General features: G+C 40.8%; 1 protein-coding gene and 1 pseudogene across 1 annotated transcript in view; one reads left to right on the top strand and one right to left on the bottom strand.

Annotated features, from left to right (window-relative positions):
- PLEKHH2 (pleckstrin homology, MyTH4 and FERM domain containing H2) overlaps window positions 1-14,760 on the bottom strand; it is a 134,501-nt gene that overhangs the window by 48,865 nt on the left and 70,876 nt on the right. Inside the window, 3 exon segments of the mRNA XM_017862691.1 lie at window positions 609-951; window positions 1,195-1,232; window positions 6,430-6,510. Coding sequence (XP_017718180.1) covers window positions 609-951; window positions 1,195-1,232; window positions 6,430-6,510 — 462 coding nt within the window.
- Window positions 374-1,243, top strand: LOC108522509 (40S ribosomal protein S2 pseudogene; annotated as a pseudogene).

Below are 14,760 nucleotides of genomic sequence, written 5' to 3'. Positions count from 1 at the left end.
CTCAGTCTCCCAAAGTGCTGGGATCACAAGCGTGAGCTACCACACAAGCATAACATATCTTTTTAAAAATGATGCCTAAAGGCAATTTGATCATCCACAGTGTAACAAAAGTAGTGGCAACAACCAAAGAGCCCAAAAGTAATATGAAAGAACCATATACATATTAGAGATTTAACTTTTGAGGAAAAAGCAAGATGTTACTTCTATACAGTAGTTCAGATGATTCAGCTGTACTAAAATTGTTATAGGAGGCAGAAAGAAATTATTTAGATAGACAGTTAGGGTAAAGTGAGTCCCCAGCAGAAAACTTTCCTTTTAAAAAAAGCAGCTCAGCTTCTCTGAGAAAACACCAAATGGCGGATGAGCCGGTGCAGCGGGGGGGCCTGGAGGCCCTGGTGGCCCCGGGATGGGGAACCACGGTGGCTTCCGCGGAGGTTTCGGCAGTGGCATCCGGGGCTGCGAGGGGCCGGGGTCGCTGCCGTGGATGGGGCTGGGGCCGAGGCCGTGTAGCTCGCAGAGACAAGGCCGAGGATAAGGAGTGGATGCCCGTCACCAAGCTGGGCCGCTTGGTCAAGGACATGAAGATCAAGTCCCTGGAGGAGATCTACCTCTTCTCCCTGCCCATTAAGGAATCTGAGATCATTGACTTTTTCTTGGGGGCCTCTCTCAAAGACGAGGTTTTGAAGATTATGCTGGTGCAGAAGCAGACCCGTGCTGGCCAGAGCACCAGGTTCAAGGCGTTTGTTGCTATCGGGGACTACAATGGCCATGTCCGCCTGGGTGTTAAGTGCTCCAAGGAGGTGGCCACTGCCATCTGTGGGGCCATCATCCTGGTCAAACTCTCCATTGTCCCTGAGCGCAGAGGCTACTGGGGGAACAAGATTGGCAAGCCCCACACCGTCCCTTGCAAGGTGACAGGCCGCTGTGGCTCTGTGCTGGTGCACCTCATCCCTGCACCCAGGGGCACTGGCATCGTCTCAGCGCGTGTGCCCGAGAAGTTGCTCATGATGGCTGGTATTGATGACTGCTACACCTCAGCCCGGGCTGCAATGCCACCCTGGGCAACTTCGCCAAGGCCACCTTTGATGCCATCTCTAAGACCTAGAGCTACCTGACCCCTGACCTCTGGAAGGAGACTGTATTTACCAAGTCTCCCTATCAGGAATTCACTGACCACCTCGTCAAGACCCGCACCAGAGTCTCCGTGCAGCGGACCCAGGCTCCAGCTGTGGCTACAACATAGGGTTTTATACAAGAAAATAAAGTGAATTAAGCCTGGAAAAAAAAAAAAAGGCAGCTCAAAGATAGCTCCTTTCCTAACCTCATGCAGTTCAAGGAAATCACTTCTCTTCTAACAACAAGCAGCCTGAAAGAGCAGACAGTAAAACACAGATAAGACAGCTTCGGCACAGGAGTGGGGAAGGTCTCCTGGGTAATTACCAAACTTCACATTTGTACAATGGGCCCCAATAAAACAGGGGGTCTTAATAAGCACATTCTTTTCCCTTTGGGCACACTAAGATAGGGAAGCTAAAAGCAGACTTGGGGGTGGGGGGTTGCCTACAGCTGCAAGAAGATGGGAACAAACACAGAAACTCTCCCTCCCAGATAACCAGGACAAAGAAACATAGACTAAGAGTCAGCCTATGTGGTCAGGGAATGAGATACAGCTGATAAAAAAAAAAAAAAAAAACAAAAAACTGCGCTGTACGGATAGCACACCTGGTCCCAACTAAACCATCAGGAGGATAAGATATCCCCTCCTTACGAGCCCCCTCCTCGCTAGCCCATTTATAAAACCTTGACATTTTACTACAACTTGGCAACCCACTAGGGACCCTTCTCTGTGATGGAGAGCTGTTTTTTCCTTTTGCACTATCTACTAAACTCCTGCCCTAAACTCACTCTGTGTGTGTCCACGACCTAGATCTCCTTGGCCGTGAGAACAAGAACTTTGGTATTTACCCCAGACAACAAGGCTGCTTCAAAATGACCCATTATTTAGTTAAGCAACTAGCAATAATTCACCAAAACAGTCATTTGATTTTTTTATCCCACAGAATTGATCAGGGATTTGATTAAGTTACTGGATCAAAAGGACAAGTGTATACATAGTCTCAAAACTGTTCATTGAAAAGAAAAATATTGTTCCTAGAAAAAATAACAAGATTAGACAGGTAGTGCAAAATGAACTATCATCCCAAATGCCAGTAAATGAGCAGCATTCTGAGGCTCTTTGTTAACATAATATATCACAAAACAATACCATGAATTTCTCCATCTTAAGGGTAAGAAAAACTTCCTAAAGCCAATTTATATTAAATTTTATCTAAGCTTTTATTGACAAAACCAACTATATCTGGTGTGTTGAATATTTGGCATGTCTGTTGTAAAACTTTTGTTCTAATTTAGTACCTTTATTCCAGGAAAATACATGGTCTGCATCAGATTTATAACTTCTAAAATATCTGGCCAAGTTTGCAGTTGGAGTTTTGAAAAAGTTCATTCTAACTACAAGGATATTTACATCACACATTTACATGCTAAGTTTCAGGGCTCAGTGCTCGAGCCCTTCTTCCATCTATGCTCACTCTCTGGGTGACCTCATCTAAGCTCATGGCTTTAATACCAGCATATGTTAGCTACTTCCAAATTTATAACTCCAGACTCACTAACTCTACTTAGATATTGGATAGCATCTCAAACTTAACAGCATTTCAGACTTACCTTGGTAAGTCCTCCTTGACAACCTGCTCTGCCCAGTCTTCCCCATCTCAAGCTGTTGGCAATGTTACCTTTCTATTAATAGCTACAACACCCAAAACCTTGGTATCATTGCAGTCTCTCATACTGACTTTTCAGTCAATAAATCCTGTTAGCAAGCCTTTCAGAATCTATCTAGAATCTGGCTGCTTCTCAGATGTCCACGGCACCACTAAACCACAAACTTCTCTCACCTGGATTACTGCAATGTCTCCTAATGCATCTCCTCCTTATTCCCTCCGATCTATTCTTAATCAACAGTTGGAGTGTGCCTGTTAGACACAGGCAAGATCGTGTCCCTGTTCTGCTCAAAGCCCTCCAGTGGTTTGTCATCTCACTCAGAGCAAAAGCTGAAAGGTGGCAGAATCTGCCACCCCAAAAGATATCACTTTGGCATAAGGGTTATTTTGAGCTAAAGACATTTTTAAAAGCAGCAGGTGTAAGAAGGGCATTCTGACCCTCTGCCTTTTCTTCCCAAAGGCAGGAGGGAATCTGCCTTTCAAAACCCCTATATGAAAGATATCCTCCCTTTACCAGGAGGAAGGTAAGATTCTTGTCAAGATGGGAAGCTGAGGTCTGGGGAAAGTTATACAAACAACCCTTCCTCCTCACTTCTCCACCCAACTAACTACCCCAGCCTAAGTCTCTTTGCCTTGTCACATTTTCACAATGTACTACACTTTGTCCAGTTTAGTATATAAGTGTTCACCTTTATGTCTTTGAGTCTTCATTGCCTTAGGAGGGCTCCTGTGTGATGTAAAACTTATATTAAATAAATGTATATGTTTTCTCCTGTAATCTGTCTTAATGTGAATTTAATTCTCAGGCCTGCCAAAACCCTAAGAAAGCAGAGGTAAAATTTCACCTCTCCTAAAAGCAAGCTTTTAAAATAGGATGAAGAAAAAAATTATATTAATACTATGATAATACATAACAATACTAACCTAATTGTGTGCTTTAGGCACACCAATCATATGAAAATCTAGGTTTCATCCACCCTAATATTTAAAGATGGTTATTCATTTTACCAAAGGATGCACCATGCCTTGATAAGCAGCAAACAGACCTGGTGGTTTCAAATATTTTGATTTAATTAAAAAAGACATTGATACAGATTAAAAGCAAATTCTTTTGGAAATATTTATAGCAAAAAATGAAGTAGGCCTATAATGATTCACATACATTCTCAATACTTTTCCAGTGGTTATAATGGATTTCTGTTCATGTATCCATTCTTCTGACTCGTTTCTTCTGTGATCAATGCTATCCATTTTATTAAATTGTTTTCTATTTTAAAACACATGCTCATTACAGAAACTTGGTAAGTATGGAAAGGATTTAAAAAAGAAAGAAACCATCCATATTACTGTGATCACAGATAATTATTCAACATTTTGGTATAGTTCTTTTTCTATCTGCTCTGTTTTTATTTAGATGTGTCAGACTGAGATTTATAAACTTGGCCTTCCAATCACCATCCTCTAAGATCTCATAATTACAGAGAAACTGGGAACTATATTTGCCGGAGCCTCCTTCCCTGTTATGGTTCCCAGTTAGAGTTTCCTATGAGAGAATCTACTTGAAGTTTAGAAGGAGAGAGTAAAGAGTTGTTATTCTCCTGGGACTGTAGCAGCTGGATGTCGGGGCTCATGTGAGATTCACTGAAGCTTCCCAGTGAACACTCAAGGACCAGCTACCTTCAGTCCTTTGGCCAGAAATCTTCAGTGTTGACTTCTCTGACCTTCACTGGCAGTTTCCCTAACTTTCACCACCCATCCCCCACAACTTTTCTAAAAGTTATGTAAATTTTCTTCTCTAAAATTTATGTATGTCCACAATTTTATATTAAAACTTTGTTTTTGTTGTTCAGATAGGGTCTCACTCTGTCGCCCAGGCTGGAATGCAGTGATGTGATCACAGCTCACTGCAGCCTCGATCTCCTGGACTCAGGCGATCCTCCTGCCTTAGCCTCCCAAGTAGCCAGGACTACAAGCATGCATCACCATGCCTGGCTAATTTTTTTTTTTTTTAAGTAGAGACGAGGTTTTCCTATGTTGCCTAGGGTGGCATTAGATCTTTTACACCTGTACTACATAGAGTGGCTTCTGTTTTCCTGATTGACGAGTTAGGATTATATCGAGTATACAGTTTTGTATTGTACATATTCAGGTAGCATTTGTATGTCAGCATTTTCCCACACTACTTCAGAGGTTGGTTATTTATTTATTTATTCTGAGACAGGGTCTCATTCTGTCGCCCAGCCTGGAATGCAATGGTGCGAATCACAGCTCACTGTAACCTCCACCTTTTGGGCTCAAGTAATCCTCCAACCTTGGCCTCCCTAGTAGTTGGGACTACAGGCATGCACTACCACACTCAGCTAATTTTTAAATTTTTTGTAGAGACAGGGTCCTGCTATGTTGTCCAGGCTGGGCTCAAACAATCCTCCCACCTCTTGGCCTCCCAAAGTGCTGGGATTATAGGCATGAGCCATCGTGCCTGGCCTCAGCATTGTTTTTGATGGTTGTCTGTGTTAATCACCCCATTAGCAATACTGAGTATAATGGCATGTATTTTAAATATAGCTGGTCAGACCTGAGAGTGTAGTCTGTTAAATGGGAGGGAGAAATACTAACTGTCCCACGTGGTCACTAGACCAAGAAGTTCAGTCTCATTAACACAGTAACAGTCACAAGCTGCTCTTCAGAGGAGTGGACATCATTATATTATATAAGTACTCATGGCCCATGTTGGTTCAACTTTTATAGTTTCAGTTATCCAAAGGTGACACAGAATACCCGTAGCGATGACTGGGCATGCATTTTACCTTTGGGGAGATACCCCATCTTTTTACTCTGAAATTAAAAATAATTCAGATTCTTTTGTGGAGGGGATTAAACATTAATAAACAGAATATAAATAGGCAGATGGATGGGTAGATAAGTGGTATTTGGGAATTTGAGGGCCTAGCACACAACTAGATTCTTTTTCCTTTTTAGGTTTTCTTTCCTAACTTGCTGCTTCCTTCTGTCAACCTTATCTGGTCTGTAAGAACCTGGGAAAATATAATAAACTGATGGTTGTGGGGAGGGAGTAGAAGAAGACTTTTCTAGGTCTTAGAAGATGCATTAATTAAAAGTTGCTAAGGCTTGTAATTAAGAATCAAGACCCTTGCCGGGCGCGGTGGCTCAAGCCTGTAATCCCAGCACTTTGGGAGGCTGTGACGGGCGGATCACGAGGTCAGGAGATCGAGACCATCCCGGCTAACACGGTGAAACCCCGTCTCTACTAAAAAATACAAAAAACTAGCCGGGCGAGGTGGCGGGTGCCTGTAGTCCCTGCTACTCGGGAGGCTGAGGCCGGAGAATGGCGTAAACCCAGGAAGCGGAGCTTGCAGTGAGCTGAGATCTGGCCACTGCACTCCAGCCCGGGCAACAGAGCGAGACTCCGTCTCAAAAAAAAAAAAAAGAAAAAAAAGAATCAAGACCCTTGTAGGTGTAGATGATAGACCTTTGTATAATTATCTCGGTTGCACCAGATTATACCAAATTTCAACCTCATAAAGATTCTGAAGTTTTACAAAGTAAGAGAAGAGTGAAAAGGAAAAGTTTAAGCCCTAACAAACAAAAAGTTATTTCGATTGGCATATTAAAAATACATACATACCTTATCTTCTTGACTCCGAAAATAATACAATGTCTTTCCTATTAGTATACACCAGACTCTCTTGGAGTATCCATGTTTTACCTGAAATCATATTTCAATGAATTACAAATGTAGCCCAGAACTCTGACACCTTAAAGTATAGCTTATATACTCTATTTGAGTTTCTATAGGTATTCAGTTTGCCCAGATATAAGTGATATTCCAAATAGATGGTCCAATGCTGTTTAAGATTTACCTGTTACACATTGAGCACACATGGACATAAATATGGAAACAACAGACACTGTGGACTACCAGGGTAGAGGGAACCGGGGTGGCTGGGTTAAAAAACTACCTATCAGGTACCATGCTCACTAGCTGGGTGTCGGGATCTGTACTCCAAACCTCAGCATCATGCAATATTCACATGTAACAAACCTGCACATGCACCCCTATATCTAAAATAAAAGTTGTAATAAAAAAAATATTTACCTGTTAACAGTAGTAGAATGGCAAGTTTTGCTTTGGTGCTCACCATTCAACATATAAAGAATGTTTACTGTGCATCAAATACTATGCCTAGGACTGAGGTTTCACAGATGGATAAAGAAGGGAGTGGAGGGGTGGATTATGATTATGTAGTGGGGTACAATGTATGTTATTACGAGTGATGGGTATCCTAAAAGCTCTGACAGAATCACTATGCAATCAATGCATGTAACAGAATAGAACTTGTACCCCATGAATGCATTAACATAAAGGAGAGAGAGTGCAATTTCACTAGTAAGTATATTTCATAGTTTCCACATTTCACAGATTTCCAATAGTCCTGTGGCTCTCTAGGTTAACACTCTAACGTTAGAAGTGAGAAGATGAAGGCTGGGCATGGTGGTTCATGCCTGTAAGCCCAGGACTTTGGGGGGGCCGAGGCGGGTGGATCACCTGAGGTCAGGAGTTCAAGACCAGCCTGACCAATATGGTGAAACCCCATCTCTACTAAAAATACAAAAATTAACCAGGCACGGTAGTGGACATCTGTAATCCCAGCTCCTCGGGAGGCTGAAACAGGAGAATTGCTTGAACCTGGGAGGCGGAGGTTGCAGTGAGCCGAGATCACACCACTGCACTCCAGCCTGGGCTACAGAGCAGACTCCATCTCAAAAAAAAAAAAAAAAAAAAGTAAAAATAAAAAAGAAGTGAGAAGATGAAAACCTAAAGAATTCTAGTAATTTCCCAAATGTAAAAGAGTCATTCATTCAAAAACATTTGATGCCTTCTTAGAAGTAATCATACAAAGTAAGAAAATAATGTTAAAAGCTATTGCTGTAAATTGAGTACCTCCTATATATAAGGTACTAAGTTAAGTGACTGGGACAGAATTTGAACCTAGCTCTTGACTTTGAATAGTCAGTAAGTGATATAGGTCCTGGAGAAACAGATTTGAACAAGATACAGTCTCCTTTCTCAGGAAGCTCACAGCCTTGTGAGGAAGACAGACAATTAGCAGTATGCTAAATATTCTCATCAAGAGTGCAAAGAGGCTCACAACTGGGCTATTGTGAGAGCCAAATACGAAAATGTAAATAAGGGATAACAGTGGTTACTCAATAAACGCTTCTGTCCTCACTGTGAATAAGAAGGAAAACATGTTTTCTTTTAAACTCATAAACCCAGTCAGCCTTTGGGCTTTTCAAAGCTATGGTTTAAGCAAACGATCCACCACCTAACAGTTTGATGGATTTAGAATACTGTTTGAGAGAAAACAAAAAATGTTTCATTTGAGACATGTTTCAATTTAATTAAATTTAGAAACATATTTACAGACAAATATCCTGGAAGCTTTAAATAGCATTGTGTGGGGTGTTTTTTTCTTTTCTTCTTTAAACAATCTCCAGAAAGAAGTCTCATAAAAACTGAAGTATAATGCATCTGGCTATAGACAGTGTGCTTCTGAAATGATTTATCTTTAAAAGAGAACAATGTATGCCTTTGAAGAACTGCAAATTAATGAAGACCTTTGCCAATTCACTGTAAAAGCTGTGTTTTAACAATCTATCTTTATACATAAATCTTGCATTAGGATTTTTTTTTTTTTTTTTTTTTTTTTGACACGGAGTACCGCTCTTGTCACCCAGGCTGGAGTGCGTGGCGCAATCTGGCTCACTGCCAACCTCCACCTCCGGGTTCAAGCTATTCTCCTGTTCAGCCTCCGAATAGCTAGGACTTAGGCGGTGCTCCATGGCCAGCTAATTTTCGCATTTTTTAGTAGAGATGGGGTTTCACCAGTGCGCCGGATGGTCTCATCTCTTGACCTCGTGATCTGCCCGCCTCGGGCCTCCAAAGTTGCTGGGCATTACGGGTGTGAGCCACCGCCGTCACGCCTAGAATTTCTTTTTTTATTTTTATTTTATTTTTATTTTTTTTTGAGACGGAGTTCGCTCTGTCCGCCCAGGCTGGGAGTGCAGTGGCCGGATCCTCAGCCACTGCAAGCTCGGCCTCCCGGGTCTCGCCATTCTCCTGCCTCAGCCCTCCCGAGTTAGCTGGGACTACAGGCGCCCGCCACCTCCCGGCTTAGTTTTTTGTATTTTTTTAGTAGAGACGGGGTTTCACCTTTAGCCAGGATGTTTTCTCGATCTCTGACCTCTTGTTGCCTCCGTTGGTATCTCTCGGCCTCCCAAAGTGCTGGGATTACAGGCTTGAGCCACCGCGACCGGCCCAGCCTAGAATTTCTTAAAACGCTGACTTACTCTTTAAAAAATTAGAAAACAGATTATACTAGAAGAATCCTCATGAAAATTTAAAGGCAACCTCAAATCTCAAGGTGAACTAATTAAAAGAGTAATTTTTTTTACCATGCCTCCATAACAAAGGTAGTTCCTATTGGTTTTGTTTGAAATTTTGAAGACAAACAGTACATCATATCCCAATTAGCCCTTGCCACAGCACAAACCATAAGCCCCTATGGTATTCTCTCCTTCCCCATAAGCCCATCCCTGTAGTGCTCTCCACCACAAATCCTGTCACCAGCCTTGCTGACTTCACTATCAAGGTGAAACTCTCAGATGATAATAGCTAGCATTTTTTTGGTGTGTGTTTATGACATGCCAGTTACTGTTCTAACACAATTTATATGTTTAAATAACTCATTTAATCCTCTCAGTACCTTGTGAGGTTGGCTCTATTACTATCCCCATTTTACAGGTGAGGATGCTAAGGCACAGAGCCTGTAAGTAACTTCTTCAAGGTCACACAGGTGGTCAGTGGCAGAGGCAAGACTTGTGCCCAGGCAGTCTGGTTCCCACCCTGGCCCTTGCCTCTTGGCCACACTGTCTCCACATCCTTGCTCTCTTCACTTCCAATAACCTTTGCTGTCCTTCCACTTTTGCCACCCATCCCCTCAGCCATACCCTAATCCTTTTTTCTTCACTGGGATTTACAGACAAAATCCCACTTCTGCAATTTACTTTCTACTCTCTGATCACAACTTCCTCCCAGTTCCTCCTGCTTCCCTCCCCCTCTCACTTACCACACTCCTATTCTTGGGTTTTTTTGTTTGTTTGTTTGAGATGGAGTCTTACTATGTTGCCCAGTCTGAAGCACAGTGGCACAATCTTGGCTCACTGCAACCTCCATCTCCCGGGTTCCAGTGATTCTCCTGTCTCAGCCTCCTGAGTAGCTGGGATTACAGGCGTGTGCTGCCATGCCCGGCTAATTTTTGTATTTTTAGTGAAAACAGGGTTTCACCATGTTGGCCAGGCTGGTCTCAAACTTCTGACCTCAGGTGATCCTCCCACCTTGGCCTTCCAAAGTGCTGGGATTACAAGCATGAGCCACCATGTTTGGCCCACACTCTTATTCTTTGACCTCATTCATAATTTTAAGCTCCTTGATCCTTCCATTTTATTCTAGCTTATCAGTTCCCTCCTGGCCCCATGTCCTTCTCTGCCAACCTGGGTTTCCATGTTTGATCATGAAACAACTCTTGCTCCAGGGCCTGTGATTATGCTGTATTCCTATGCTTCTAACAAATCCACTCAACAAAATTCCATCTCCATTTGCTTTGAAATAATCTAGTGAAGAATGTAACAAGAGACAGATGGTTACAGGGGGTTATAGGAAATAATATTAGCCATAATTAATAACTGTTGAAACTAGATGATGAATATATGAGGGCTCATTATATTATTCCCTCTATTTTCACATATGTTGGCAATGCCCATAATAAAACATTAATTTCAAATATCATCTTGATAGATAGGTGATAAAGCAAGTAAAATGTTGATTATAGAAGTAAGGTGATGGGAATATGGGTGTTCACTGTAAAATTATTCTGCTTTTTTGCATATTTGAAAATTTATATAATAAAATGTTAGAAAAAAACCACTATCCTCATTTTACTGCAATGTAAATTCTCTGCTCCTTTTCCTGGGCATCTGAAGATGTTAGAGAAAAATAATCAATATAAACTCACATCAGGAAGTCTGGTGGGCCTTCAATAATACTTATCAAGCCTTCTATTTATCCTTGGGTACCATCCTACTTTCCTGAATGATTATTCTCCATCCTTCTCCCCACTCTTAGTAAATAACATTGTCTTACGGGATAATGGTCATCAAGAAAACTGAGGATATTAGACATGATATGACTCAATGTCCCACAAACTTAAGATACTTGTCTGCACCCTTCCTCACCTTTCCTCCAGTTTCAGTCCTTCCAGTATGCCTTCCCACCACGTCCAGCCACCCACTTCTTCTGGACTTTGTCTTTAATCTCCCTCCTCCCCTCTTCCAGATGCCTGCCCCTTACTTTGTAAACCCAAGGCACATCTTTCCCACCCTAAAAAATGCCTCTCCTGACTCCAGGTTCCCTCCAGCTTGATTCTAATGCACTGAAAGGTATAGATAGTCCTTGAAACTTAAATACTTCACTTACTAATCTCCCATTTACCCTTCAACCCACTGAAGGCAATGTACCTTCTTCTGAGCACATGTGACACTAGATCAGTCACAGGCATTACTCTCAGATCTCTGCACACATTTCCTTACTGTGCCCTGAAATTTACAAGTGCTCCCCTGCTCTCCCCTGCCCTACATAATTTCCCATAATTGCCACATGTATGCTGATGATCCCTCTAATCCCGCTCTCCAATCCAGCCCTCCAGCACTCTCCTCTGATGTAGACTGGTGGTCTGCTGCCTGCTGGGTTTCTTAACTAAGACGTCCTATCAGCTCCTGATGTCTTCCAAAATAACCTTCTAATATTTCTAAAACTGCTCCTCTTTCCTGAGCTCTCTCTTATCGGCTATCATCTTTCTACCGGGCATCTTTATCTCTTCTACTTCCTAATCCCAAATTCAATCAAACTAAAGATTTTACTTCTTACCATTATTTAAATTCATCTTCTCCTCTCTTTTCCTGTAACCCCTTCAGAGTTTCATCCTCTTCATGGGAACCACTCCCTTAACTGTTCTTAGAACCTCCACCTTGCCTCCCACTAATTCATCTTCCTTTCAGCAGAGTAATCTGTTAGCAACATGAATATGCCCATGCTCCTGTTACAAACCCTGAAGGGTTTCAAATATCCTTCAGGATAAAGACTAAAGTCCTTAAAAAGACTAAAATAGCTCTCCACCCTCCATAGGCCCCTCTAGCTTTTTCTCCAAAGGATTTGTTCTCAGTGCAGCTGGCACTGCTTCAAGATTTCTCTTCTCTTCTCTCTCTTCTCTTCTCTTCTCTTCTCTTCTCTTCTCTTCTCTTCTCTTCTCTTCTCTTCTCTTCTCTTTCTTTTTGACTGACTTTCATTTGTCATTCAGGCTGGAGTGCAATATTGCAATCACAGCTCATTTCAACCTCCATCTCCCAGGTTCAGGCAATTCTCCTGCCTCAGCCTCCCAAGTAGCTGGGATTACAGGTGCCCACCACCACGCCTGGTTAATTTTTGTATTTTTAGTACAGGTGGCTTTTCACCATGTTGGTCAGGTTGGTCTCCAACTTCTGACCTCAGGTGATCTGCCTGCCTCGGCCTCCCAAAGTGCTGGGATTAGAGGTGTGAGCCACTGCTTCGAGACTCTAAGCCTTCATTCATGCTGTCTCCTAGCCTGGAGTACCACCCCTCCGCCCATTCCCATTTGGTATAACTAACTCCTACTCCTCCTTGAAGTCTCAGCACTGGTAAATTTTCTCTCAGAAGTCATTCCTGACACATCTCAATAATTGTACTTTACATATATCATTATAAATAAGCTTTTGTCTCCCTCTTTCTCAATAGATTATGAGGCTCTCTGAGGAATGGGACAAGGCCTATTCATCTTAGTATCTTTCAGCACATTGTGCTCCATGTGGTAACTGCGTAATAAATTTTCGTTTTTTAAAGAACTGAATTTTTATATAGAAAATGTTCTTCCTAAGCATTAAAATAAAAATTGCAAGAGTGAATGTCTAGAATCAAATTAGTCAAGTTCTTAGCATCTACCTATATTATTCTGTACTTACTAATAACAACGTGACAACCTGAGAAAACTTCCTCCCCTCCAAGGTATTCAAATGCAATTCGACAGTATCTCATATTGCAGCCTGAATGTGAGCTCAGAACAAGTCACTCAGAATAACTGAGGGAAGCTGTTGTCTCGTAAGGTTCTGAGGGTGAAAACATGGGGGTGGACAAGCACAAATGGCAGGAAGGAAACTTAATAAGCATCCTGGCTATAAACCCTAATGATTTAGTCATCTGAGAATCCTACCTACTCATGCTCATTTAAAATGCAATTGTGAAATGGGAAGTGGAGAATCACAGAAACATTACAGGAGCAGAAACTGACATGCCATGCTGATAAAGTAAAAACAAGCAAGCAAACAAAAACCTAATTGTGGGGGAAGAATAAACTCTTAGCCATGGGATCATCTTACATTCTCAGGGTTTGATATACATATGTGGTCCTTGAAACAAGAGCATAGCTCATTATTATGAATTACAGTAAGAATGTGATTGAAAGTAGCAGTGTGTTCACTGGAAAAGTATTGTGCAAATATTTTGTTTCCTAACCCATCAGTAACTAAGAAAACATTTTCATAGTCGTATTTTAGAAAAAACATAGTACATAGTATATCTCTTTGTTTAATGCAATGGTGAATTATTTTTTACCTTTGCTATAGTTGTCAGTCTTTTTAAATATTATGGAATAGCTTCCACCTACATTCCCACATTATTAATAAGTATAAACTACACAATAGCATTGTTCCTTTCCATCTAATTTTCCACCTCTTACCTAATCAGAGTACATGAATGAGGAGTGATTATGTGTGTATAAATATTTTATTGTATTTTAAAAGTGACCAATAGGACTTTTAAAACTTAAAATAAAATTAAGTATAAGTCAATACTTACTTATTGTAAAAAAAAAAAACCAACAGAATTAAGCAAAAATAAAATAAAATCACAGAGATAACCAACATCACAGAGATAACCAATGGTATATTTCCCATTCAGACATTTTTCTATAAATACTTACAACAAATAAGGGATAATAATGTAACACTGCACTCTACTTATTACCTAACAATACATCATATTTCTATAGCATTAGATATTCTTTTACAACATTTAAAAGGCTGCATAGTAAAGCATTATATGGTTGTACAAACATTTTTTTGAGCTATACCTTACCCTATGTCTAAGTTGATCCCAATTTTTATTTATTATGAATCATACTGTGCAAGGAATCTTTCTGGGGTAATGGAAATGTTCTGCATCTTAATAGAGTCAACAGTAAATAGCTTTCAAAACTAATCAAACTCTACACTTAAGATCTGTGCATTTCAGATATATTAGTCATACCTCGTTTTTTAAAATAGGAAAAGAAACGTGCTGCGAGGAACATCTCATAATTAAATCTTTCGCAAATTAAGACCATTTCCTAAGGATAAATTTTTAAAATGGAGATTGCTGGATCAAAGGAGATACATATGAATGTGTGTGTGTGTGTGTGTGTGTTTAAAATATTTGATATTGATTTGTTCACTCAAAATTATTGGCTAAGTTAACACTTCAGCCAACATACTGCCAAACTGCCTTGTAGAGTAATACTCTCACTAGCAGATTTCTTTTATTTTCTACTGCCTCTATAATTGCAGAAACTAGCAGATTTCTTAATCTGTCAATACTAGATTTCAAAATTTGTAAAAATGTCTTACTTTTCACCAGATTTTAAAAGTGACACCTATTATTTCAATCTGTGCTTTTAAAAAAATTGTGACAGTAAAATGTTTTCCATATGCTTATCGATCATTTGTATTCCTTCCAACCTCGATGAGCTCTCCTTTCCCATTGAGTCCTTTGTTCCTTTTCCCCCAATTG

The sequence above is a fragment of the Rhinopithecus bieti genome, unplaced genomic scaffold, assembly GCF_001698545.2.
Source record: "Rhinopithecus bieti isolate Rb0 unplaced genomic scaffold, ASM169854v2 scaffold_61117, whole genome shotgun sequence".
NCBI lineage: Eukaryota > Metazoa > Chordata > Mammalia > Primates > Cercopithecidae > Rhinopithecus > Rhinopithecus bieti.
Note: the sequence above shows the minus strand (reverse complement) of the source record. Positions and strands in the feature narration are given on the sequence as shown.